At 46.5% G+C, this 27,767-nt stretch overlaps 2 protein-coding genes across 11 annotated transcripts in view; both read left to right on the forward strand.

Annotated features, from left to right (window-relative positions):
• The window catches only part of PHACTR1 (phosphatase and actin regulator 1), a 553,820-nt gene that overhangs the window by 346,953 nt on the left and 179,100 nt on the right, over positions 1-27,767 (forward strand). For all 10 annotated transcript variants that reach the window (XM_032341117.1, XM_032341122.1, XM_032341119.1 and 7 more), the window contains one exon: positions 1,046-1,210. In XM_032341117.1, coding sequence (XP_032197008.1) covers positions 1,046-1,210 — 165 coding nt within the window. The remainder of the gene's footprint in view (positions 1-1,045; positions 1,211-27,767) is intronic.
• On the forward strand, positions 18,821-20,336 carry LOC116589150 (cyclin N-terminal domain-containing protein 2-like). Its single transcript, XM_032341127.1, has 2 exons — positions 18,821-19,951; positions 20,006-20,336. Exons 1-2 carry the CDS (start codon positions 19,795-19,797, stop codon positions 20,197-20,199), a joined length of 351 nt encoding a protein of 116 aa, XP_032197018.1. The 5' UTR covers positions 18,821-19,794; the 3' UTR covers positions 20,200-20,336.

Here is a 27,767-nt window from a genome sequence, read left to right on the forward strand (position 1 = left end):
AGAAAGCCCTAATGTTGCAAAAGTCTGGGCACTTCTTCTGGAGATGGCGTTAGAGGCCCAACAGAGTGGTTTGGGGTCAGTACCACAGCTCGTGATGTAACCGGACTTTCTAGAACAGTGAATCTCTCTCCCCCTCCTTATTTTGCTGAGGGGGTTACTTTTTTCTAATTACCTCCATCCTAAAAATTCACATCCAGGTATATGTCCCTCACTGGGATATGTAAATTCTCACATAAGTGCGATAAGGGTTTGTTTGCTTACAAGTGATGAAAGAGGTCAGGGCGATTGTGACCTCTAAGGAAGGCTCCACCAGATGTGCTGAGTTTGAAGGTCTTCATGCCTTCACACATGGGGTTACTGGGATTAGTCCAGATGTGCCCTCAAGTCCCTTCCAGCTTCCAACTTCTAAGAATAATACTATGATTATAGCAAAATGACAGGAACAAGAAAACTTAGAGTTGTAAAGTCTCATGAAGGGTGAGCGATTCTAAAATCAGCCTCGAGTGGGGACACTCCCTCGACTGATTCGGGTGCTGCTTTGGGGCTGGGCAAAGCAGGAAGGAAAGTCGTGGGCGGTGGAGGCATTGGCTTTGGAACAGACAGTTGATAAATGTTTTCTCCCTCCTCTTTTCTCAGCAGATGGTGGGGTAGTGATTGCATCTGCCAAGTCTTATCTGAGATCTCGCTGGACTACTAGTTACCCAGACGGTCACTTGACTCCTCTGATGCCCTCTTCCTGCCTCCCTGGGGAATCTTGATGTGTCAAGAGGGTTCTGTTCCTCCTTTTTGCCCTCCCCCTCAGATCTCAGTTGAGGGCTGGGTACATGTGGGGTGCTCCGGGTCCGTAGGGTTTGGCTGACTGTCTCTAGGCTGTAGAACACATTGGTGTGACTTCCATTCCAAAAGGCAAAAAAGAGAAATGGAACTTCGATCATGTGGTTTCTGTGATCTGTAACCATGGAAAACGTCGGCCATCTGCGAGGATCCCATTTTAACACTTTTTTCCTCCCTCTCTCTTTCCACCTCTTTCTCGGGGGAAAAACAGCTGAGGAAGTGGAGAGGCTGGCGGCCATGCGTTCCGACTCCCTTGTCCCAGGCACACACACCCCTCCCATCCGGAGGAGAAGTAAGTTCGCCAACCTGGGAAGGATCTTCAAGCCTTGGAAGTGGAGAAAGAAGAAAAGCGAGAAGTTCAAGCACACTTCCGCAGGTAAGATGATTGCTTCTCTCATTCCTCTTTGGGAGCTGGTAGACTTGAACTCTGTATGTTAATTAGAATTTGATTACTGTAAATGATCTGAACTGAAGTGGGGGGAATCGAGCCTGAGGATTGCTCTTGTGTCAAATAAATCTTGGGTGCACTTGAAAATGGCTTTCAGATCCCGCATGCTTCCTTGTATCTCTGGCTTTTTGTTGTGTTTTGATCTGCCACTTGTGTTCAATCTATAAATATCTGAGCTTAGAATTCCACCTTTTCTGTGATCGAATGCTTTTATTCCACCACTGACAACTCATTTCTTATTATTCAGCCTCCCTCCCTCCCCCCGCCACTGCTTGGTGAAGATCAACACAGAGCAGAGAGTAAGTTAGATATGGTCTTTGGCAGAGGAGACGAGGTTATTCTATAGAGGAGAAATCTTGAATGAACGATTGTTGGACATGGCAGGAAGACGCAGGAGAATGAAATCCGAGCATCCCTGTAAGGGCAGGGACAATGCTACAGCTCATGGCTTACGTGGGCAGCAGAAGAATTGGAAGAAAGTCAGCCTAGCTGAGGGGTGAAGAGCTTAGATTGTGGGGTCAGACTGTGTAGGTTCAAGTCCCAGCTCTGATACTTGGTAGTTATATGACCTTGCTCAGTTTTTTTTTAAATCTCTGTACCTCAGTTTTCCCCTCTGTAAAATAGAGCTAAGAACAGTACAGGATTTAAAATTGTGAGTTTATGTGGCAGGCTGTGTGGATCTATTTTAAATGAGTAGGAGTGTGTAGAGGGAAGTGTATAAGGAAAGAGGTCTGATTTCCCTCTGTGGGGTTTGAGAGAAGATGATGGAATAGCGATGCAGATGCTTTTGGTTTGTTTTGTTCTTGTTTGGCTCATTAAATGCTCAGGTCATTCCAGGCCTACACGCCAGGGCTTTCCTCTGCTCTGTCCTCTTTTTTTTTTTTAAGATTTTGTTCATCTATTTGAGAGAGAGAGAGAGAGATCACAAGTAGGCAGAGAGTCAGGCAGAGAGAGGGGGAAGCAGGCTCCCTGCTGAGCAGAAAGCCCGATGCAGGACTCGATCCCAGGACCCTGAGATCATGACCTGAGCCGAAGGCAGAGGCTTAACCCACTGAGCCACCCAGGTGCCCCTGCTCCGTCCTCTTTATCCTCGAAAACTCGAGCCGCCCTCTCTCCCCCTGAGAATCATCACCTCTTCTGTTTCTTGGTCCCTCCCCCCTTCTTCACCCCCAATTAACCATGAAGTAGGAGATGGGGCTGCTGGTTATACCTGAACTTGAGTCCACAAATCTGGGAATTTTATTTTATTTTTCAAAAGATCGGCTTATTTGAGAGAGAGAGAAGGGGGAGGGGCAGAAGGAGAGAGACAAGGAGACTCCCCGAAGAGCAGGGAGCCCCATGTGGAGCTCAATCCCAGGACCCTGGGATCATGACCTGAGCCAAAGGCAGATACGTAACCGACTGAGCCCCCCAGGCATCCCAAGATCTGGGAATTTTAGTGCTAATTGCTGTGGGGAATGAAAGTGAATAGCAAACATGGGAAAGCTGCAGAAAGTCTTGATATCTTAAATAGTTCTCATGGACACCGCCAGCTGATGTTTCCCGACTCTTCCTTTGCTGGAAGTCCCAGTGTCCTGTTGCTATAACCTGTTAATTCTTGAGATGGAAACAAACCTCCAAATTCGAGAAATCTCAAAATTGTCATCCGGGGGACTGCGTCCCTGCACCTGACTACATTCTGCAGCCTCGGGGTCATTGTCCAGGTGTAATGCAACCTGCAGGCCTTCCATGTGTTTCTAGAAGCTGCGGAGATATTGACATGGGAACCAAACCTTAGAGGGATGACAGCTCTGTATACCCCCACCCGGAGTGAAACTACATCATTGTCTCCGGAGAAATGTTAAATATGTCCTTTAGACAAAGTGAGGTGTAAGACACTTGAAGAATGAAAAAGGGGGTGTTCTGTGAACCCTGGAAGAAAGAACAAAGTTTCAGGGTGCCTGGCTGGCTCAGTCGGTTGAGCCTTGATTTCAGCTCAGGTCACAATCTCAGGGTGGTGGGATTGAGCCCGCGTCAGGCTCCAAGTTCAGCAGGGAGTCTGAGATTCTCTCCCTCTGCCCCTCACCGTACACGCTCTGTCTCCCTCCCTCCAGCCCTCTCATACGTCTTTAAAAAAAAAAAAAAATTTCCATGAGGTCCCTAACAATGGTCTTCCTGACTCTGCTGTGGAAAATGGCTTATAATGACCCAAATACTTATTTAACTAATGGCTGTTCATCAGCATGAATCCGTGAACCATGGTGTGGCTGATGCCTTGCTCCCGGCTAATCAGGACCTTTTTCTGTCTGTTTGGGAAGACCTTGAGATAAAGCCCACGTCCTTCCTGCATGGGAAGATAAGTGTGCTGACTTCTTCTAGATGTTGGAAAACTAGTCCTTGGACAGATGCAAATACAGGGCCATCAGACGACATGTGGATTGCTAAGAGTTTAAACACTGATTTTCTTTCAAAGTCTTTGGGGAAAAAAATTAAAACGTGTGACAGGCAAAGTTGCATTTTGAATCATTCTTATCATTAACTATTCTTAGCAAGCTCTTGTGACCTCTTAGGCTTAACAGATTAATTCGGCAGTTGAATGTGATACTTGAATATAGATTTGGGATTTTTTTTGTTGGTTTTTTTGTTTGTTTGTTTTTTGTATTTTTAAGGGACATTCAGCTCCTGAAGCAGAAAAGGTTGAGGATATACTACGGAATATCTTTATATACAGATAGATGGAGGGATGCTTGAACTGAATGAAACAATTCTGTTTTTTTTTTTTTTTAAGAAGTCAATGGTTTGTACTAGAGTGTCCTTTGTATTTAATTGGATTCAGAATATTATTCCTTATTTTTAGAGAAACGTATGGTGCCAGATCTTAGCCCAAAGGAGAAAAAAAATGGACAATGCAAGGGTGTTTGACATGATAAATTGTATATATATTCAAGTAAAACTTTGAAACTATCCTATGCATTGATAAGAGGCAAATATTACATACACAAGAGGATTGTTTGATTAAGGGGTTGTTCATGGTTGGCCAGTTTTAGCTGGGGTGCATATATCCATCTTCTCTGTGTGTGTAATGCCCTTTCATATGTAAAATAAGGTCCACAGTTTTAAATACAAAGACTGAGTCCATGTATCCATTTATAGTATGCAGTTGTAACTTCTTTTTAAACACATGAAAGGACAACGCATGCTTGCCTGTTTGTATTTCCACAGTGAGTTCCACTACAGTGTGCCATCATTAGCTAGTCCTGCAGTTTTCCTGTAACTCAAGTTACGGGTCAGGGCTGTCTGGGTATATACCACGTCTTCAGAGATACGCCCAGAAATACTGCTTTGTAAATTGCATAACAATAAGCAAACTATGTGGGAAATTTATAATCTCCACGCGTCCCTCAGTTTTGGCATCAACAACTGTATGCGTTTTTCAACTCTCTCCCTATCCGTATCTCGGGCTGCTCATACAACCTTCCTATGCCAGGCCGAAGGCCAGTGTCCTGACAAGGCCTGCAGCAATAAGCCCCCGGGACTGAGCTCCAGATGGTGGCAATAACCCTGGAGGAGAAAACAGCCCCGCATTGCATCGTAGCCGTAGGGAAACAACAGTGATGGCTAGAAGGTAAAATAGCAGGTTCGCCAGGACGTGATCTTTACAAGCTCTCTGGCCTGCCCTCCGGGGCCGGGCCCGGGGCCTGCGAAACAGCCAGCCTGACACGCCCAGCTTCCTGCGTGGCATCGGCAGTACACCCCCACAGCTGCTCGGGGAACAAAGACAAATGATAACATCCCCTCCAAATTAGAACAGGCAGCGCCTCCCCAAAATAGTCCCCTGCAACCCTCTTCTCCAAATTCCTTGAAAATGAGGACTGTATTTATAGAAAAATAGAACTGGCAGGAATAAACCATGAAGATGCCACTGAGTTATGCTTTTATTTCCTCTTTGACAGAAAATCAGAAGCGGTAGGGGGTTGGCCCTGGAGATCTGCAACGTGCCAACATTCCCTTTGTGCTCCTAAACATTTCCGCATACCTAAGGCCATGAGCAACGCGATATTTTTAAAAATTTAAAAAAAAAAAAAAAAAAAAGCCTACCCATGCTGAAACTGGACCCGTTCTGAGGATGTATAACTGTGACCAAAACCAGACCTTGCTGGTGACCTTCTGGTGTGCACAGAGTAGTGGGGAGGCAGGCAATTAAAACACAAGAATACAGGCAGGATCACAATCGTGACAAGGGCAGTGAAGGAAAGGTACTTGGAAAAATGAGGACACTAGATGCCGTCTGAGAGATCAGAGAATTGGTCCTGAGGAAGAGAAGTTTGAATTGAAGTCTGGCGGAGGAGTAAGCATTTAGAAAATGAGCCCTCCAGGCAGTAAAACAGCTTGTGCAAAGGCCCTGTGATAGGAAAAAATTAGGAATGAACAGGCTGGGAAGGAAAGGAAGCTAGCAGCTAGAGAGTGGAGAGTTGGACTATGGTATCAGCCAAGGCTGGAGAGGTCACCAAAGGCTGGACCCTCACTGGGCCTTCATTCTGCACAGCAGATTAGACAAGGGTATGAGTGATTCCAGGAAGACTGGTTAGGCCATATGCGGGTTATGGTGACTTGGACTAATATTTGCTGGTAGAAATGGATGCATTTGAGAGATGTTATAAGGAGTAAGTGAGAGGACTTAATGTCCAGTTGGGTTTAAGAGGGAGAGAGATAAGTGTCACATTTGACACTCTGGGGCTGGTTTACAGTATATGGTGTGGCCTTTCCTGAGATAAGCATTTTGGAAGAGTGGCGGGCTTGGAGGAGTCAGGGAAGGATGGGGTTGTGGGAGGGGGGTTGAGGGGGAGGGGAGAAATAATTTCCATTTCAGGTGTGGATTGGAGTTGATTTTGTGGTATCCAAAGCTGGGAGTTGAATATATGGGGTGGAAAAAAGGGGTCTGTACTGGGTGCATCGATCTTGGGTCTTTGTTTACCCACATTAGAGTGATGACCATGTAGGAATTGGGCTAGGGAACAAGTATAGAATGGAAAGAATGGAAAGAAAAGAGGAAGACTATCATCACTAGAGACTAGACAGAGGAGGATAAACTCATAAAGGAGATCGAAAGGCAGTGACTTTTCCTGCACGATTTATTTCATTTAGCGTTATACACTCTGGTTCCTTCCATGTTGCTGCAACATGGCAGGATCTCATTCTTTTTGTGGCTGAGTAATATTCCACATTTTCTTTTTCCATTCACCTGTGGGTGGACACCTGGGCTGTTCTCATCATTTGGCTCTTGTGGATACTGCTGCAATAAACTTAGAGGTACATATATCTTTTCAACTTAATGTTTTTATTTTCTTTGGGTAACTGCCCAGTAGTGGAATTGCAGGATCACAGGGCAGTTCTATTTTTCATTTTTCGAGGAAGCTCCATACTGTTTTCCACGGTGGCTGCTCCCATTTGCCTTCCCCCCAGCAGTGCATGAGGGGTATTTTTTTTCCCCATGTCCTCACTAATATGTGTTAACTTCTTTGATTGGTTGGTTGGTTTATTTTAGCCCCTCTGGCAGGTCTGAAGTGATGTCTCGTGGTTTTGACTTGCATTTCCCTGGGGATTAATGTTGAGCTTCCTGTGTCTGTTCGTCATCTGTATGTCTTCTTCGGAAAGATGTCTACTCAGGTCCTCCACCCGTTTTTTGTTTTTTGTTGTTGTTGTTGTTGTTGTTTTATTTATTTGTCAGAGAGAGAGAGAGCAAGCACATGCAGACAGAATGGCAGGAAGAGACAGAGAGAAGCAGGCTCCCTGCTGAGTAAGGAGCCCGATGTGGGACTCGATCCCAGGAATGCTGGGATCATGACCTGAGCTGAAGGCAGCCGCTTAACCAACTGAGCCACCCAGGCGTCCCCTCCACCCGTTTTTTTAATTGATGGTCTCAAGAGGGTAGGTGGGGGGGGCGATGGGTGAAACAGGCGAAGGGGATTAAGAGAACACTCACCACAATGATCGCTGAGAAATGTGTAGAATTGTTGAATCCTTACATGCTACACCTACAAGTAGTAGAACACTATATTATTAATTATATTTCATTTTTAAAAAAAAGAGAGAAAAAAAAGCAGTAGCCAGAGAGGTAGGAGGAACACGGGAAGAATGTCGTGTGATAGGAGCCAAGAAGGGAAAATGTTTCAGGGAGGGTGTGGCGAACCACGTTCAGTATGGAGAAGCCAAGTGCAATACAGAAAAACGATCCTTGGAGCTCACTGATGACTTAGCAGAAGCTGTCTGGTGGATTATTGGGGATCGATGCCAGATTAGCGTGGAGTGAGGAATTAGTAGGAAATGGGGGGAAATGGGAATAAGGTTTTGGAGGAGTCTGGCTGGGAAGTGGCGGAAAGATGCAAAATGGGATGGACGCTGGAGGAGGTAGGCGCGTCTCCAAGGACGTGTGCGTGTGCTTTGATCACAGGGGGCTGTCTGTGTGCCTTCTGACTTGTCATTGTCATCGTAGGATGGAAGCGACAGAAGTTGTGACGGGCCAGGGTGAGGGATCCAGAAGCGAGGGAGAGTGGGAAGATCTATGAGAGGGGAGAGGGGTAAGGTGCTGAGAAACTAGGTGTGGGTGCGAGGTAAGGCACAGATAGTAGGGCTCATGTCAGAGAGGGAATGAAGAGTCAGACAGCGGAGAGCCTGGCTGCAGGGAGAGGGAGAATCGGGTATGACTTTATCTGACAGCTGAGCTTTTCCACGTCGTAAGTCAGCTCATCGCTTGGTGGGGGGAGGCCAGGAGTGGGACCTGCACAGCGAACCCAGTTTCAGATTGATGATTACGACACCACAGGGCACCTGCGACTTTTTCCAGTGGCCTCGGTCATCCCAGTATAACTCTGGATAAAGCAGACAGTTGGGTCCTATTGGCGGGTGGAGGGCGGGGGGGGGGGGGGGGATTTGGCCAGATGGATTAAAAAGTGGGGGCGGGGGGCAGGGGAGCAGAGAAGGTTAGCACATTTGTATCCATTTCTTGGGGCTGGTGTAACAAATCCCCACAAATTTAGTGGCTTAGAACCATGGGAATTTATTCTCTCATGGTTCTGAAGGCCCAAAGCCCAGAATCAAGGTGTTGGCAGTGTTGGCTCCTCCCGGACCCTGAAGGGAAGTGTGTTTCGGATGTCTCTCCTGATTCCTGGCGGCTGCTGGGCTATCCTTAGCATTCTTTGGCTTGTGGCTACAATGCTCTAATCTCGGCCTCTGTCTGCACGTGGCCTTTCCCTTGTGTCTCTCTATGTTGCCAGACTCCCTCTCCTTTCTCCGGTAAGGACAGTGCTCATTGGATGCAGGGTCTGCCCTATATCCAGGATCATCTTGTTCAGAGATCTTTCACTGAGTACATCTGCAAACACCTGATTTCCAAGTAAGGTCACACAGGTACGCTCTTAGGGCTTGAACTTATCCCTTTGTGGGGATACAGTTTAATCCACTACAATACTGACTTTAAATTGGATTTTAAAAAGGAAAGGTCCTGTGAATTGAGCACAATTAGAAAAGTCGATAGACTTGAGGTTCCAAAGGAGTCCAAGACTTTTAGAACCGTCGGCGGGTCTGGTAGCCAGAAGCAAGCTAGGGCTGCAGGGGGCACCTAGGAACACAGCCACATGTCACATTAGTGATTTTCAAAGCAGAGACAAAACACAGACTACAGGGGCGCCTGGGTGGCTCAGTGGTTTAAGCCTCTGCCTTGAGCTCGGGTCATGATCTCAGGGTCCTGGGATCGAGCCCCGCATCGGGCTCTCTGCTCAGCAGGGAGTCTGCTTCCTCCTCTCTCTCTGCCTGCCTCTCTGCCTACTTGTGATCTCTGTCAACTAAATAAATAAATAAATAAATAAATAAATAAATAAATAAAAACACAGACTACAACCATGGCAGTGGGTGGCTGAGGTAGAGAGAGAAGTTAGGAAATCACTAAAAACGTGGTAAGCGGGAAAAAAAAAAAAAAGTGGTAAGCGATCCTATCCACGAACAGAGACACACATGCCTTATTTGTCAAACTGTGTGCCGATTTCATTTGCTCTCTTCCGTCAAGAAACAAAAGGAACTCTTTGGTTTTATCATTTAACTCATTCCTGAATTAACATTTTCTTGGAAAGCTTCTCTATTTCTCTTTTCCAAATGGAGAGGTTTCCGTCCATCATGTCTTTAAAGTACCACTCCCCGTGTGATTCATAGAAAGTCACAGGTCACCTTTTGAACATTCACTCCAGCTGTTAGCACACCCCCCCTAATATCCTGGTGGGATAAGGGGACAGCTTTGAAATAGGACTCACTGATGACCTGTTCCCCTGGGACACGCCAGGGGACTCCTGAACCATGGCATTGGTTAGTGTCGGTAGATCTGTGTCAGCTCCACCTAACGGCCAGCAATCAAGAAAGGCCAGGCCTGAATACACTGGGGGGCTCCCCTCGTGTTCATGATGGGGTCCAGGAATAGCCTGCGTGCTTTTGCCCAGCATTCTGTACAGCGTGATACCAGTGTCATGGCATGTGTAGGCAGGACACATACAGAAGCTCTCATGAGCATAAGAGCGGGGAATGGAGCCCTGCTGCCCTTCTGCTCACCCCAGATCTCCCAATGGAGATCTCCCAATGGGACGAGAGCCAACCCTGTGAGCTAACCACTGTATCTAGTTGCTGGCTGCCCCTCTCCCTCAGGCCCAGACTCTGCTTCCTTCATTTCCTACATTGATGCACCCAGACTCACTAATGACTTGAGCAACCACTCCTTTCTAGGAATGCCTTCCTGGGAAGCCCATGTCTCTGGAATTGTGGCTTTCCAAATAATTGTTGCATCTTGGTTAAGGGAAACTGTCTGTATTGGATTCTGCCTTTGGATGTGGTGTGATGGGCTTCGGAGCCCTTCAGAAAGAGCCTGTGGCTGATATCCAGGGTGGGTGGCTAGCGTGCGAACCCCACATTGCCAGTTCCTTGCTACTAGGAATTCCTAGCATGTCCTGTGATGAGGGGAGGGTGTTATGCACTTCTTAGAGAGAGAAAGAGACACCCTGAGGTTTTCAGGGAGGCTCATGTTGGCATCCTTTTGGATTGAAGGATTGAAGATCACTGTTGATAAGTGGAATCATTGCCTCTCTATCCAGCACAAGACCAGCTCTGCCCAGGGTAAAGGCCCTGAGGATCATCACTGGCACAGCTCTGGACCCAAAGTTTGTGTTTTTCCCACTCAGGCAGAGCGGTGAAATTGATTCATTGCAAACACTGGTGCTCTTGAACAGGCACGCATGTACCTGAGAGGGCTGGTGTGCGCCTCTGCGCCCTAACTCTAGTGTTGCCTTGGATTGGATTCCCCTTTTCAAACTAACAAAGTAATGTTTTCTCCTTGGGCAGAACTTAGGTTTTCAAACCTCTATAAGCCACAGAATGTTCAGTAAGGACATCAGCTTGGCATGTCATGTTCGTTCATGCGCCAGGCACCACCATTATCCCCAAAACTATAATGAGAACATCCATGGCTCCTGCCTCCCAGAGGTTATGGTCTTGAGGGCAAAATAGATTAAAAAGTCAGCAATTACAATGAAGTATCCGTGATATTAGAGGAAACACCCAGGGGCTCCAAGAACTCAAATTAGACAAACCCAACTGAGTTTACAGGTTAGCAGGAAAGACTCCCTAGAGAAGTGGATGTTTAACCAAGGTGTTAGGCAACGAACATGAGGGAGTCCTCTCTCCTGGTGGGAAGAACAGAGCCTAGTAGAGTCTGGAGAAGAGAGAAGGAGAGCTTGCCAATCCACAGCTTAAAAGGAAGGCTGTGGTCTGAGGAGGATTGTTGGGGAAGAAACAGAGTAGTAAGAGTTGAAGAAGAAAAGGTAGGCAAGGATCTGCTCATTATGAAGGGCCTTACGAGGTCTGTTAGGGAGCCTGGACTTTATCCCAGTGCAGCTCCTATGGAAGCTGTCAGAAGATACTCCTTTAAAAAGATCATTCTTCCAGCACAGGAAAAGTTTGGAGTGTGACCAAACTTCATTTTCAAGTTTATAATCTAACCACGTCTGTGTATTTGTGGAATGAGAGAAAACTGGGATACAGTTACGGGGACATCTTCTTGTGATCATGGAATCCAATGGGATATTGAGTATTCCTGTTGATTTCATTCCCAAGGAAACTGTTGGTGGAAGGTAGTGGGTGGTTGACGACGATGCGGGGACAGATGATGATAGCGCAGACTAAAATAGTGACATCAGGCCATGAAGACTGAGAAATCTTTAGGAGACAGAATGAGCATAACTTGAATACAGATTGGTTGTGGAGGGTGAGAGAGAGGTAGAGAACCACTGAACAGGTAGTGGGTGGAGGTACCACTCACCCCATCAGGGACACTGAAGACAAGTGGGTTGGTGGAGGAAATGATTCATTTGGGGGTATGCTGGCTTTCCTGTGTTTCTGAGATGCCCCAGATATTGGTTGTAGAGAACTGGGATCAGGAAAGATCTGGCTGAAAATGCAGATCTGAACGTCGTGAGTGCCTGTGGGTTCATTTGAAGCCATGGGATGGAAACTCCAAGGAGAAAATATGAAGTCGGAAGCAAGCTATGGCTTCAGGAGCAGCACCTTGAGGACCACACATCTCTAAGCTATGTGACCAGGCAGTGGGGCCGTTGGGGAGACCAATTAGACTTACTAGAGAGCTAGGAAAGGGATGGGTGGTGTCACCTGTGCAGAACAGGAGAAAGTTCAGGAAAGGATATGGGTCCACTCTAGTGGGTCCTGATAGGATGGTAAGGACTTGAGACATAGCCCGTGTGTTTAGAGGCCACTCATCATTCGTGTCCTTAGGAGAACAGTTTTGGGGAAGCCTTCTGGCTGGGAATTAAGAAGCATATGATTGAGGTATGAAGGAGAGAAGAAGAAGTAGACTTCTTTTAAGAAGCTTGGCCAGGAGGGAGAAAGAAAGATGGTAGTGCCCGAAATGGGAACTGAGCTTGAGGGGAGGTGTTTTTTAAGATTGACTTGATTGTGTCAAGATGCAAAGTTTGCCTTAAGGTGGCTTTGGCATTCCAAGGGAAATAGAAACAACAGCAGAGTGACTGTGAAGCCAAATGAATATATTTCCACACATTTTTCCGTAATGACATTTCTTGCGACTAGGAAAAACAAACATGCAAATAATTGAGCACTATTTAGCATGCATCTGATTTTAATAAGGAGTCATCAAATCAAGCTGTCTAGCCTTCAGCATCTGGCTAGATCACACATTCTCTTTGGATAACTGGATCCTTCCGTTTCTTTTAAGAAAGAAGCCAAGCACGGGACATGCAAAGAATATTCTTATTTGCATCTCTATCATGACCCTGGAAGGGAACATCTAAGGGTTGGAAGGCAAAGTAGACTTAATTGCCCAGTTAAAAAAAAAAAAAATGTCTGGTACAGCCTAAAGACTCGGAAATCAGTACCTCCAGGGAACTGGGATGGTGAATATGTCATTGTTTCTTCTCAGGGTGACCTTCCTCCATCACTCTTCTGTGCCAAGGCTATAACGTCCTTAACAACAGAGACACTGCCTTTTCCCCCTTGTCTCCTGGGATTGAGCAAACACCTGACATAGTGGATGCCTAGTAAGTTCATATGGAACTGAAAGTCAGAGAGACAGCCAACTGTATGAGCTCCTCTGTTTCCCAAGATCTGAAAGTAGAGAAATGAGGGCATTTACTGAAGCACAGAACACAAGGTCCCCACCTTCAAGAGACTTGCCATCTTTCATGATTGTTTTTCAATTTGTCAATTGTTTGTCAGTTTGTCTGGTTCCGTGACATTGTGTGTTCAACTTCAGGTTATTGGGACAGCACTGTCTTTTGGGGTTATCTCTTGCTCCGTAACAAAACACTGCCTAAGGTTGTAGTAGAGGAAGGCAACAATTTGATGGTCTTCTGTGACCTGATGATTGCCTGAGCTCAGCTGGGTGGTTCTTCAGCCAGTCTCTCTCGGGATCTCCTATGTGGGCAGACAGCTGGGGTTGGGGTCACCAGGAGGCTCCGTGTGGTGCAGGGCAAGCTGGACCCCTCCTTTCTTCCATGTATTCTCAGTACCATTCCATGTGGTCTCTCCAGCGGGATAGCTCGGGACCTCTAAGAGCGCAGTGGGACAAGATGCCAGGTCTTTTAAGACTCAGTCCAGAATTGGCCCAGTATGTCATTCATGGTTTTCTCTTGGTTAAAAGAAGTCACGGGACCAGCCCAGACTTGTTTTGGGGGCAGACTAAACAAGGGTGTGTGCGCTAGGAGCATAGTTCATTGGGTACCATCTGTAGAAGCCGACTATACCATTGTTCAGGGTGTAACAAGGCTACAGGTGTGGCTCGTTCTGTGCTTTCCAGGTTGAATGTGCTTCACCAATTCTATGTCGAGAACAACAATAACAGTCATTCTTATGCCCTCTGTGCATGTGAAATACACTTGACCCTTTCCATGCCTTGGGAACCCTCACTGCACAGCAGACCTCCACGCTATTGTTAACTTAACTTGGCAGGTGAAGAACCCAAGGTCTGGAGGGGCTAGATAATTTCTAGTTAGAAATGGCAGACCTGAAATTCGAACATCACCTGTAGTCCTGTCACTTGTATTGTGTTTCTGGTCCATGAGTACGGAGCCTCGTGATTCAGATGTTTTCACACCCATAGTCCGTCTGCACCTCACAGTGATGTCCTAGAACAGTTTCCTTTGCTGACACGTCCCTGTAAAGCCAGCTTGTGAAGGAAGAGAAGGTCATCGATGAACACTGACCCTGGCGGTCACAGTGTGAGTCCTTCTCGAATGCCCTTCAAGGCAGCGGCTAATAGCTTGCTCATCTCTTTGTGTGTCTCATGCTGTCTAGTTCAATGCCATGTCCATGGCACATGCTTTCCATGTATTGAATGGCCAAGAAACAGTAAACTGATACGGGCTCCGGACATATACCATTTGAAACCATTGCATTTGTCTATTCAGCAGAACATGACGTGTTCTGTGTGCTGTGTGGCGTCTTATGTGTGTAAGTTAGGCGAGCGGACAGTGATCACACAGGCCTCTGGAGTGGTTGCTGGATTTACAACTAGACATTTGCAGCACAATTCTGAAAGGACATCAGCCTTTTTTTAAAAAAAAAAAAAAAGATTTTATTTATTTATTTGTCATAGAGAGAGAAGAGAGAGCAAGCACAGGCAGACAGAGTGGCAGGCAGAGGCAGAGGGAGACGCAGGCTCCCCGCCAAGCAAGGAGCCCGATGTGGGACTCGATCCCAGGACGCTGGGATCATGACCTGAGCCGAAGGTAGCCGCTTAACCAACTGAGCCACCCAGGCATCCCTGAAAGGACATCAGCCTTACGGCGTTGATCATGAGATGTGTGGTTGGCCCACCGACTTCGACTACAGGCAAAAGTTCGGTGTGGCAGGAGGTAGAGGACCGTGGCTGGAATACAGACCGAGCAGCCCACGTGCCATGTGACCTTGGGCAAGTTGTTTGTACTGTGTGTGCTCAGTCCCCTTGCCTAAAACAGGAATGAAACTGGCACCTCATAAAGTTGTGAGGATTGAAGAAGAATTTAGGGACGCTTGGGTGGCTCAGTTGATTAAGCGTCTGCCTTGGGCTCAGGTCATGATCTCAGGGTCCTGGGATCGAGCCCCGAATTGGGCTCCATGCTCAGCAGGGAGCCTGCTGCTCCCTCTGCTTACGCTTTCTCTCTCTCACCCTCTGACAAATAAAATCTTAAAAAAAAAAAAAAGGAATTTTAGAAAGCTCTTAGAACAGTACCTCATGCATAATACATCATATATAAGCTTTATCTATCGTGACTCTTTTTTACAGAAATGCATTAAAAAATAAGCATCGAGGGGTGCTGGGTGGCTCAGTTGGTTAAGCAACTGCCTTTGGCTCTGGTCATGATCCTAGGGTTCTGGGATCGAGCCCCACATCAGGCTTCTTGCTCAGTGGAGAGCCTGCTTCTCTCTTTCCCCCTGCCTGCCTCTCCTCCTGCTTGTGCTCGCTCTCTGTGTCAAATAAACTCTTTTAAAAAAAAAAAAAGCCATCATAGAGTAAGGAAAGACTTATTTCATAGTCTTTGGGCATGATGTATGTATAAAGTGACAATTCTGATGAGCTTCTCTTAGATTTAGGTCCTGGGTGTAGGAGCCTGCTTTCAGACACATTGCATAATTGCACAGAGCTGGAGCTTATCCCACGTTTTCCTAGGTACCAATGAGTATTTCCTCCTCTCTATGAATTTACAAAGAAGTGAACAAACACAATGGCTTCTGCGGAAATGCGCCATCCTGTTTCTCCTTTGGCAACCTCATCGGCAAAAAAAACGAGTGATTTATAAAAAGGTGATCTTGGGCGGGGTGGAACAATGTGGGTGTAGTCTCCTTTGGAAAATCAGAGCTCTGTGGCCAGTCGGAATGGTCAAAAAATAGAGAAAGGGGTAAACAAGATGACCATATACTTTATTTTCCAAACCTGGCCGTTTCTGACCACACTGTGGGAGACCATCCCTTCCTGGAACGGGACAGGAAGCCTGAAACAGGCCTGTGCCGGGCAAAGAGAGGGCACGGTCACCCTGTACCACTCCGTATAAGACCACCAGGCCAGAAGCCACAGTGAGGCCAGTTCCATTCTACAAACTGAAAAAGGGTGCCGGTTAACTCGCAAGAGAAAGTAGAAGGGATCGTTTGGAACCGAGACTCCTAAGAACACAAAAAGGCACTCAACTGCCTGTCATTTCAGCCAAATGAACTCGTGGTTGTTGGTTCCTGTAGCAGCCTTGACGAACTGAATGTCTTGGTTCCCAGCCCTCAGTCTCTGTGTGTGTCTTCCCTCCCGCTGATCAGAAATTGATCAGAAATTCACTTCCTTCCGGTAGGAATTCACTCTATCGTCTTCAGCACGTCTCTCGCTCTCTGAGGTTCTGGCCCACGCCTGTCACCTGCCTGCAGGCCAGCAGACCCCATGTGTGTTGTTCCCCTGGCCTTGGACAGCGCTCCTATGCAACACCCTCTTCTTTCTTTCCTCCTCTTCCCTATCTCTACTCCTCCTCTCATTCTTTCCTCCGCTTTTCTTCTGAGAGCCCCCTGTTTATCCTCTCTGGAGCTCCGAAGTCTCCTGAGTTCATTAAGTTCCCAGATGTCTGCTGGTGGAACTCCACGGACCATAAGCAGAATTCCATTGAATTCAGAAATTCAGTTCTGTAAAGATCTCTACCCCGAGGCCAGTGCTCTGTAGGACCTTCCCACCAGCACCCAAATAAGTACGCGCACACCAAATGCCTCCTTTCCGCCCTCATAGGCTTCCCTTCCCAAAGCTCCCTGATGCTATGAAATGAATCCTCATTCACTCTGGGAACACCTCAGAATCATACCTCCATTTTAGGTCCATATCCAGTTCTGATTATAGACAGCCCTTTCTGTTCTCCATGACCATTTTAATACAGAAGTTCACCTGAGTCACCTGGGTTTCCCCAAAAATCTTGGGCCTTCTCCCTTTGCTTCACTGTAAGCATCATCCTAACACGCTGGCATGACTAATAACAGTGCTAATCACTGCCGGTCATGAATGGTCCATTGGTGGGCACTGAGTGATAAATACCGAAGTAGGTACAATGTAGCTCTTACTGCCTCTCTGGTCTTTTTTTTTTTTTTTTTTTTTAAAGATTTATTTATTTCTTGGACAGACAGAGATCTCAAGTAGGCAGAGAGGCGGACGGGGAGGGGGGGAAGCAGGCTCCCCATGAGTAGAGAGCCTGATGCGGGACTCCATCCCAGGATCCTGAGATCATGACTTGAGTTGAAGGCAGAGGCTTTAACCCGTTGAGCCACCCAGGCGCCCCTGCCTCTCCAGTCTTATGAGTCCATCACTGCTAACATCTGTTTCATAGAGGAGGCTAATGAGACTTAGGAAGGGTGAATACCTAGCTGAGGATCATTCGGCTGCTTAATGGTAAAACCCTAGAGGACTCGAATGCAAGCCTCTGTCTTACTTCAAAGTCTCCTGGGCTTTGCTTGGAAATGTCACTGTTCCACGTGACTTGAAAGCCTGAAGAGTGAAAAGGTTAAGACGTATGTATATCTAGGTTAGGCAGCTGTTAAACACACTTGAATCCAGTGTGATTCTCCGTAAGAAACAAATTAATTCTGGAAATAAGACTTGATGATTTCAGCGAGTAACGCCGGCATTCCCGAAGCCAATGAAAATACCTACATAATGTATGTTAACTTGTCTCTTTAAAAAATGAGTTCTTATGCTCGGTTGATTTCCTTGTTGGTTTCTTTGTTAAGTTGTGGAAGTTACAGGGAAGATGTGAGGCAATTAAAATTTGGGACTTGACAAAAGAAATCATCAAGTAACCTTAATAGGAGAAGTAGACCGTGAGCCAACACATGAATCAAATGGTTTTTTGAAGGTCAGTTTTAAAGGTCTGCCTCCTCCTTTTTGTTAGCCCAAGGGAGAGTGGGATCAGGGGCATTGTGTGAATATGAAATGTGTGAGATATTAATGAAATCACACGGATGAAAGAAAGTGTTGTGTACCATGCACCTGCCCAGAGGGGCAGTTTGACCTAGAGGAGGAGGACGGGGGTGCTGACCCCAAAATGCCTGGGGGGACCTTCGCTCTAAACACAGTGAGTTCTAATGAAGCGGCACTGTGAGGGGTCTTTGTGGGGAAGTCAGGGAGCAGGGCTCCTGATGGTCAGACTCAGATGCAATTTTGGCATAGAAGACTGTTGTAATGTTTCGTCTATTTTTGTCTTCAAGCGAGTGTGAGTTTCTGAAGAGGATAAATGTCTCCTCTGTGGCATAGCAACATTTCTGTGTCCGTGGAAAAGCTGCTCCATTCCACCTCGCTGGGCTTAAACTTCCCTAGCTTCTGGGGAGCCGTGAGATGCTCGGAGACTGTGGGAAGCTGCTTGCTACCGCTGCAAAGCGTTGTCAGAGAAGCCCCTGGAAAGGGCTGATAAACACTTCTCGGCACACAGGAAAGGGTCGTTTAAGGCGTGGTTAGAGCACCATGCTAATTACATTTCCAGGCGTTTCTGTGAAGATTGTATGAAGCAGCTGGGAACTGTAATATTCTACAACCTCATTTTACAATACTCTGTCCCTGTAGAGAAGAAAAAAAAAGTTATACCATTTATCCACCATAGCACAAAACTCTATGTCACGCATGGACAACTGGAAAGATTCACTACCGGAAGATCTGTCATTACCATGAGGAGTAATTCTCACCTGCCTCGTGATTGACTGAAACAGCATTCGATAGGTCTGGGTCAGGTAGATGTTTACCGAGAGTCTGGTGATCATGTGCCTTCCCACACAGCCAGAGTCACATTGGTTTGTAGTGGAAAGGCTAGTGGACTCTTGTCTGTTAAATTCCAATCCTGGGGGGCGCACCTGGGTGGCTCAGTAGGTTAGGCAGCTGCCTTCAGCTCAGGTCATGATCTCAGGATCCTGGGATGGAGCCCCACATTGGGCTCCCTGCTCAGCGGGGAGCCTGCTTCTCCCTCTTCCTCTGCCAGCAGCTCCCCATGCTTGTGCTCTCTCTCTGTCAGATAAATAAATAAAATCTTAATAAAAATAAACAAATTCTAATCATAATATATCATGAAGTCTCTCTAAATAGAAAATTCACCCTTCATCCTGACACCCTCACAAATGACGATCCTTTATGCCTATTCCCTTGCATCCTTTCGTAATCATTTTACGTAGAGGAAAGCAAAACATGCATATCATTTATCTCCCTCTTAATTTTTTAGTGCAGCGGTACGTTGTAGTAGAATGCTTGGCTCCTAGTCAGCCGAGTCCCCTGCCTGTAACACATTCCAGGGGGTGCGTGCGGTTATAAATAGCCTGCCGCTAACATCTGTGTATGTAGCGTTTCCTTCTACGTACTTTTTTCTTTAGGCTAGAGACTGATTCAGAAGCACACCGGGGGTGAATATCTTCGTTTAGCCCTTGCTTTCCAGAAAGGCTGTGATGTGATACGGGTAGTAAGGACTTCACGCTCCTGGGATTGCACAGTGAAACGTGGGGTTAAGTTATAAATGTGGTCAGCGAGAAATCAAGCAGGGTCCCCCTAGAAAGAGGGGGACTCTTTCTAGGATATGCCAACATTGGACAGTCTGTCTAGATTGGCCTCAACGAAATCATGACCGTTGGCCTCTATTTGGACAGATTTCTCCTGTTGTGGCTTATTTTAAACTCCCAGTGTGAAGGTTGCAGCCCACATGTAGTCTGTTTTTCCCCATCAAAATACCTGTACTGTAGGGAGAACTTTAGTAAGAGCCAGCGAGAAGAGAACTGGATGTCATACCAGTATAAACCAGCAGAAACCACAAAAGACATTATTTACAGATGGTCCCTGATCATAGGATTGACAAGAACAAAATTAAATACTTGAAGAAACAGTTGAATGTTTCATGATAGCTCTTTAGTTAAGGAGAATTATATGAAAATTGGAATTTCTTCAATTAGTAAAATTTTTTAAAAGATTTTTATTTGAGAGAGAGATAGCAAGAGAGAACATGAGCAGGGAGGATTTCCGGTTGCACCACCCGGGCCCGCTACTTTGCCTTGGGCTACTGGCTGCACTGGCCGGGAGCAGCCCCCAGGTGATGCTACTTGCCACCTACTTTCTGGAACTGTCTCTGCTGGAGACCGAGGCTGCAGGATGGGAGCCCGGTCGGCGCGCAGCTGCGGCGCTGAGCCTGGCGCACCGCTTGCTCGAAGGGGCGGGCTCCAGCGTCCAGCCCTCGCTTTACAGCCCGGCAGAGCTGCGCCCGCTCGAGCCGTGCATGGCCCGCGCCGCGCTCCGAGGCCCCGCTCCTGGCCCTGCCGACATCTTTCTCAAGTACAGGCAGCCCCAGCGCCAGGGCACCAGCCTCGCCGCCGCCCGCCTGCTCTGCCGCCCCCAGCCCGAGCCTCCCTGAGCTCGGGGACCCCAGCAAAAAAGACTGTCCGTGTGTATCCGTTTTCCACGTCAGTAAAGGAGGTGTGTGGGGTTTTGTTTTGTTTAAAAAAAAAAAGAGAGAGAGAGAGAGAGAGAGGGCGAAACAGGCTCCCCACTGAGCAAGGAGCCTAATGCAGGACTTGATCCTAGGACTCTGGAATCATGACCTGAGCTGAAGGCAGGCGCTCAATGGACAGAGCCACCAGGTGCCCCTCTCGGTGAATATTACATGAAAATTGGAATTTCTTCAATTAGTCATCGAATCTTTATTGAAGAAGACAGAGTGAGGGCTGGAAGCCACAAGGAACAGCCACAGTCAGGGCATGGACCATCAATGTTGAGGCAAAGGTAGCAACCCTATGAGGGGAGGTTTAGAAGGGACTAGGCCACAGCCCCTTTTTGTCGTATCAGGGCTGCCAGACGGTATCCTACAGACAGAGGGTCACCCATAAAAGTTTTAAGCAGGAAAGTAGCAGAGATCCTATTTTGAATTCAAAAATAAATTGGGCAAAGGACATGAACTAGCAAACTGAAGAACACACATGTCCCATAAATATAAAAAAAGATCTCACCCTCACTCATACTTAAACACAAATTGAAACTAGTGAGATATTGTTTTTCATGTTCTACTTTGGCAAAAGTAAAAGAAATTGATCACTATACTGTGTCAGCTAGTAAGTAGAGGAGGAAACCACTGCTTTCATACGATGTTGGTGGAAGGGTGAATGAATGCAAGCTGTTTTAGAGGACAATTTTGGCAAGAGTAACCAAAAAAATTTTAATATTTAATTTTTTTAAAAGCTGGCCTTTTTTTTTTAAAGATAATTATTTATTTTATTTTTATTTTTATTTTTTAAGATTTTTATTTATTTGACAGAGATCACAAGTAGGCAGAGAGGCAGGCAGGGGTACGGGGAAGCAGGCTCCTTGCTGAGCAGAGAGCCCAATGCGGGGCTCGATCCCAGGACCCTGGGATCATGACCTGAACTGAAGGCAGAGGCTTTAACCCACTCAGCCACCCAGGCGCCCCAAAGATTTTTATTTTTAAGTAATCTGTAAACCCAACATGGGGCTTCAACTCACAACCCTGAAATCAAGAATCACACGTTCCACTGACTGAACAAGCCAGGCACCCCACGAGTAACCAAAAAAGTTTTTTTTTTTTATGATTTTATTTATTTTAGAGCGTGCACATATATGGGCAGCGGGGGAGGGGCAGAGGGAGAGAGAGAATCTCCAGCCGACTCTGCACTGAGCAAGGAGCCCAGCACAGGGCCCCGATCCCACAACCCTGAGACAGGACCTGAGCTGAAATCAAGACTCAGAGGCTTAGTTGACTGAGCCATCCACCAAAATTTTAAAAGCCCTTACCTTTGACTTTGCAATTCATCAACGTAGCAATGGACAGGAAGGCAAGGAAAGATTCTAGAACAGGAAAAGATGCTGCAGAGTTAGAGACCTGAAGAAGGGCATGCCCGGAAGTCATAAATTTCCAGTAATTTAACCTACATGTATGTGTGCAGAATTATAGTAAGATAGATGTGCGAGGTTGCTTTTTACAGATTGTTTATAATATTAGAACACTGGAAACAAGACAAATGACATCAGTTGGGACTGGTTACATAAATCATGGTCTTTCTACACAATGGAGTACCAACAGAGCCACAAAAACACAAGGTAGATTTATATCTCCAGATATTGAGAGAACTTTAAGATGTACGGCTTTATGCATGTCTGTTTATTTCTTGACTTCAACATTCCCCCTTATTTTATTTTTATTTTTTTATTAAATATTTTATTTATTTATTTATTTGAGAGAAAGTACAAGCAGGGGGTAGGATCAGAAGGAGAGGGACAAGCAGCCTCTCAGCGGAGCAGGGAGCCCAATGGGAGGCTTGATCCTAGGGACCCTGAGATCATGACCCAAGCTGAACGCAGGCACTTAACCAACTGAGCCACCCAGGCACTCCCCACCCCTTATTTTTTTAAACAAAAATTGTATATATTTAAGGTATGCAACATAATAGCTATATATATATATATATATATATAGTAAAATAATTATTATAGTCAAACCAGTTAATGTATCTGCCCACATACCATTTTATGTGTGTGATGAGAACACCTGAAATCTCTTAGCAAATTTCCAATACTCCAAACAGTGTTATTAACCAAAGGACAGATTGTATATACACCTCTTGGTTTCTGAGTAAAAAAAAAAAAAAAATTCGCAAAAATGTAGAAGAAATATTTAAGAGTATAGTGGTTTATATTTATTAAATATACTCCTATATTTAAGAGTATAGGGAGTAGAACTGGATAGTAGACAAAGGAGGAAGGCTTGGCATTTCATCATATTCCTTTTTTTGTGGCTGAAGGATTGCTATAGGTATTTGTTGCTTTTATACAAAATAATCAGAAGAAACGTTCTCCCGTACATACATACTTTCTCCCATACAGACATGCCATGTGTGGATTATAGCCACAAGTGATCTTTGCCTAATTTAATGTTAGTGTACCAACACATGTATTATTTATGTGTCATTCACTCACCCAGGCTTTGCTCATTTATTAACTCTTGTTAATCATCACAAATCCATGTAATGCAGGAGCTGTTTTATTCCCATTTTGCAGATGAGGGAACGGAGACACAAGAGAGGGTAAGCAATTTGCCCTGAGATCACACTGCTATAAAAAGGCAACGCCAAGATTTGAACTCTAGAAGCCTGATGCTTGCCAGCACCAAAACAGAAAGCTGTGTCCTAGAGTAAGGTCTTGGGGAAAATCCATAGACCGTTACTTGTTACTGATTTGAATTTCTTTTTGTTAGTCACCAAATGGTTTTCGTAACAGGCTGACATGGTTTCTGGCCTCTGCTCCAACAGGCACCTCTTTTTCAGATGCAGAAATTGTCTAGCCTTCATCTGTCCACAATGAGACCATTTATAAAAGGTGGGAACTGGCTCTTAAATATGCTCCTCTTTTTTCTTTACTAACCCCAGTTCTGCTTTCTGAACAGAAAATCGAGAGTTATCCTTTCCAGGCGTGCTGTGAGCCCAGTAGTGTCTGGCCAGCACACATTCGTATCTGTCTTCTGGCCTCCAAAGCTGCGGGCTCCCAGCCTGGGCTGCCTGCCTGCCCCATAGCAGAGCACTTTATAGCTCAAGGTCATATGCCAAGGGAGCTTTCTGCTCGCTGACTCCCTACATCAAGCTTAGAAAACAAAATACCGCTAAGTCAAGCTAGATCCAAGGCCGGGGTGGCTATCTGAATGCAGCTAAGAATTTTACTGTTTTCAGATTCATGTCAGAGAAATAATAGTGTTTGATCAGATAAACCGTCTTAGCAATGGAGTATTTGGAGAGAAGAAAAAAAAAAACACCGTAAAGGAGCATCTCTTTCTGTCTGATGCTACTTTAGTGGCTCACAGTGCCCCATTGTTTAGCTCAGGTTTCTCTGGCAAATTCTTTTGTTCAACACATGCTTACCCAGATCTGCGAAAGAACAATGAGAGCTAAATAAGACAGAGTCTGCCCACACTGAAACAGACTAATGGAAGAAATCAACCTGGCAGGCGGTAATTACAAGGCTGTGAGATAAGAGATCGGGAGGTAGACACAGGGTGCTTTGGAAGCACATAAGGAGTGAGGCCTTGATTGTCTGAATTTGGTCCTGACTGTGAATTACCGCACAGAGAAAATGACCGCAAGTCTCTGCTGGGAAATACAGGCCCCTCCCCTGCGCATGCATGGCTCGGAGACCCGCGGGGCTCCCAGGAAGACCAGCACCCATGGTTGTATGAAGACACGGGGTCGGATGCAGCCCGCTGGGGTGTTCACGCCTTCCAGCGGTTCCACATTCAGTCTTCCGCTAGCTCCGTGAGCATCACATTGTATTTCCTCAATGTTAAGCCCCGAGGCAGGCCCTTGGACACAAAGATGAGAAATAGAGTCATGGCGCCTGGGTGGCTCAGTTGGTGAGGCCTCCTGCTCTTGATTTTGGCACAGGTCGTGATCTCAGGGTGGTGAGATCGAGTTCTGTATGGGGCTCCGCAGTGCACATGGAGGCTGTTTGAGATTCTGTCTCCTCTTCCTCTGCCCTACCCCACCTCTCTCTCCTACTCTCTTAAAAAAAGGAAAGAAAGAAACATTGATTGATTCAGTACCCCCTCCCCTTGGAGACTTGAGTCTGGACCATTGGGGGCAGGAGCAGAGCAGAAGAGCAAAGAAAACACTGTGTGGTTCTGAGGGGCCTTTGGAACTCACGTTCAAGGTCAGCAAGGGAGGAGAGACAGGAAGGAATGTGGCAAAGGTACGGATTGAAGGAGAAGCATGTCCACAAGAAACTATGAAAGAAACCTCAGTAGCTTAAGGGTGGATTCACATAGATGTTCTGAGAGATGTTCTGAGAGGTCACAGAACACTGCTATGTCCCTCAGCTTCCACAAAAGTGACTGTAAAAACAGTAGCAGATGAGAACCGTTGCAAGCCTCACCTGCCACGTACCTTTCTAAATACGGTTGGTGCACTGCCTTGTTTAATTTTCACCATAGACACATGGGATTTTGCTTGTGTGGAAACTGCAAGTGCAGAGAAGTTCAAGACCTTGCCGATGTCCCCTCGTCGCGAGTGAGGGAGCCGGGTTGGATCTGGTGCATTGCCCAGCAGAGCCCCCAGACTCAACCACAGCATCACATCTACGGTCCTTCAACCATAAAAGGTTGACACATACGGTTAGGGGAGAGGCTATTCCCCCCACAGAGCAAATGGGACAAACAGAGCACCAAGGCGGGAAATCAGAAGTGTGTTCTAGAAGTTTGGAGCATGGATTAATAGTAGGCAAGTGACGGGATATGAGGATGAGATCATGGCAAGCAGTGAAGACTGCAGAGTTGGACTTTTCTTCCCCTGGAGCCTTCTGACAAAGGAGGGGACGTCATCACAGCTGGCCTTTGGGTGACTCATTGGCGGTTCCAGATAGAACTGATGGGAGCAGTGGAGAGCCTGGCAGGGGGAAGCCAGTTCGAAGGCTATTGTAACCATCTAGCAAGAGAGAATTGGAGCTGCAGGGGGTGGTAGCATCGGAATGAAAAGGAGGAGAGAGAGAGAGATGAGAGACATGGAGAAGGTAGAGGTGACAGGACCCAGGAGATGAGATATGGGGCGAAGGAGAAAGTAAAGATAACTCCGAGATGTTGACCCCGGGTGACCCATGATGGATGGTGCTTTTGTAACAAGAGTGGGTAAGAGTTGAATGTAGGAGATGAGCAGAGAGAAGGCATTTGGTTTTGACAGAGCCTTCATGACCAGAGCGGATCCCGAAAGTTCTTGTCATGCGATGGAGGGGAGGCCCTCTGCTGGGAGTGCAGGCCACGCAGGCTGGGTTCTGTCTTGTCTTGAGAAGAAGGGGGACAGGGAACTGTCTTAACCCTGTGAGTCAGTTGTAGTTGTTTTCTCCGGCTGCCATAATCAAGTATCACAAACTGAGAAGCTTGAATACAAGATGTAACCCTTCACAGTTCTGGAGGCTGGGAGCCAGAGATCCAGGTATCGGCGGGGTGGGTTCCTTCCGAGAGCTCAGGAAGAGTCTGTTTCATGCCTCTCGCCCAGCTTCCGGTCATTCGCTGATAACCTTTGCCTCTCCTTGGCTGGTAGATCCGTTACCCCCATCTCTGCCTCAACTTCACACACAGCATTTTCCCTGTATGAGTACCTGTGTCCAAACTTCCTGTCTTGATAAGGAAGACATTTTGATCTAGAGGTCCATCCTGCCTCTAACGTGACCTCATCCTAATCAAAGTAATTACATCTTTAATGGCCTCGTTCCAAATTAAGTCACCTTTAGAGATGGTGGGAGTTAGGACTTCAACGTGTGAATTTGTGGAGGTGGGGAATATAATTCAGTCCATAACAGGGAATGAGATGAAGGCCTTCTTGCTCTCCAAAGATAGCCAGGTTTTTCTTCTTGGGCATCTTCCAGAGGTTTGTGAGCAAGCCATGATTGGCCTAAAGGATTTTACCACATCTGTAAGGGTTGAGGTCTGTTACAACTCATTAATTTGCAAACCTTAATTAGCAAAAGAATGCCAGTAACTTCTCCCAAATACTACTCCAGAGAAAGTCCCTGCCTAACCAGGAGCTATTGGGGGGTGGGGGGTGGGGGACGTATTGCTAGAGAGCTCTCCCTTTGAAATAGCTGTTTGAGAGAAAGAACAGGTGCAGACCAGAGCCAGAGCTGGGAATCCCCAGGATATCCAGGTATAAATAGAGTCCCACATTCAGTTCCCCCAAAGGGAGGGACTGGTGCCCATTTTGTCCTGCTTTGGACATCAAGCTTTGTCAATAAAAATAGTTCACAATTTGAACTGAATTTTTTTTCTTCTTGGAGAATGAATTCTACGAGATTGTGGGAGAGAGAGACAAGCCTCTGAAAATCTTTGTTGGAAAGGTATCTGATTTTTTTTTTTCCAGATTCACCCTCCTCCTCATAGGCTTGTGGGCTCTTACACCCAAGTCAGATCAGGGAAAAACACATCTGGGTCAAAACGCAGAGTCCTTCTCTAGGAAGAGGAAATGTCAGCTCCGAGAGACCTGAGCCGCCTATGTCAGATGGCTGTAGGTTTGGGCAGCCCAGAGATGGGCAGACGCCCATGAATGAATCACAAAGAGCCCTGTCCTGGGTGTTTATAATTCAGATCCAGTGCTTCCCGAAATCGCTTTTTGGTGGTTTTCCATTTCTGTGTGGGTATATTTACATTTACACCCCATTTATATGGTTTGCCAGAGCTTGAGGCTGATAGCTTAAACTTTTCCCTTCACTTCCAATTTTCATTGCCCTCCCAATCTCTGTAGCCCTGAAAACGAGCTTTTCTGAGCTCCTCATTAATTTTTCACTCCTCTCCCTGCGGGAGAACGCACAGATGCCCAGCACTAGATTGTAGGCCAAAGAACGCTTGGCAAGCGCCCGCCGCCCCCAGCAGTAGATTTCAGAAACATGCCTCCAGGGATTTTGACAAGCGAAGTGCCCAGGGCCTGCTCGCACTGTAATTACGGGGTTCCCATTAGACCTTGAGAAAGTCGCGCCACGTCCCAGTATCAGGGTGTGCCGTGCTTTGCTCCTTCTGTTTTTAACTGGGTTTCACATTAGGGGTAGCAGTGCACTACACTAGCAAGATCACTGGTCTAGCTACCACTAGCTGTGTGACCATAGACAAGTGAGTTCACCTCTCTGAACCTTATCTTTTCATCTTTAAAACAGTCGGCTTAGACGATACCAACTCCAAGAGTCTGTTATATCGAATACCCCTCTCATTTTGACAGAGGACAGGCATTCTTTTCAACAAGTGTAAAGAAAAGCCATTGAATGGGTTTCCCTCTGTGTCCCTGTTTCTGCGGCCAAGAGCAGGATCTATATGTTGGAAGGCTGAAAAATTCACTCCCACCCAGCTTCATGTAAGACACATGGCCCGAAGAAATATTCCCATGGGAACAGCTCCATTGTCTGGTCTCAGTCATGACATGGGAGACCATCTCCTGGCCTTTGCTGCCT

This window comes from Mustela erminea, chromosome 4 (assembly GCF_009829155.1).
Source record: "Mustela erminea isolate mMusErm1 chromosome 4, mMusErm1.Pri, whole genome shotgun sequence".
Classification (NCBI taxonomy): domain Eukaryota; kingdom Metazoa; phylum Chordata; class Mammalia; order Carnivora; family Mustelidae; genus Mustela; species Mustela erminea.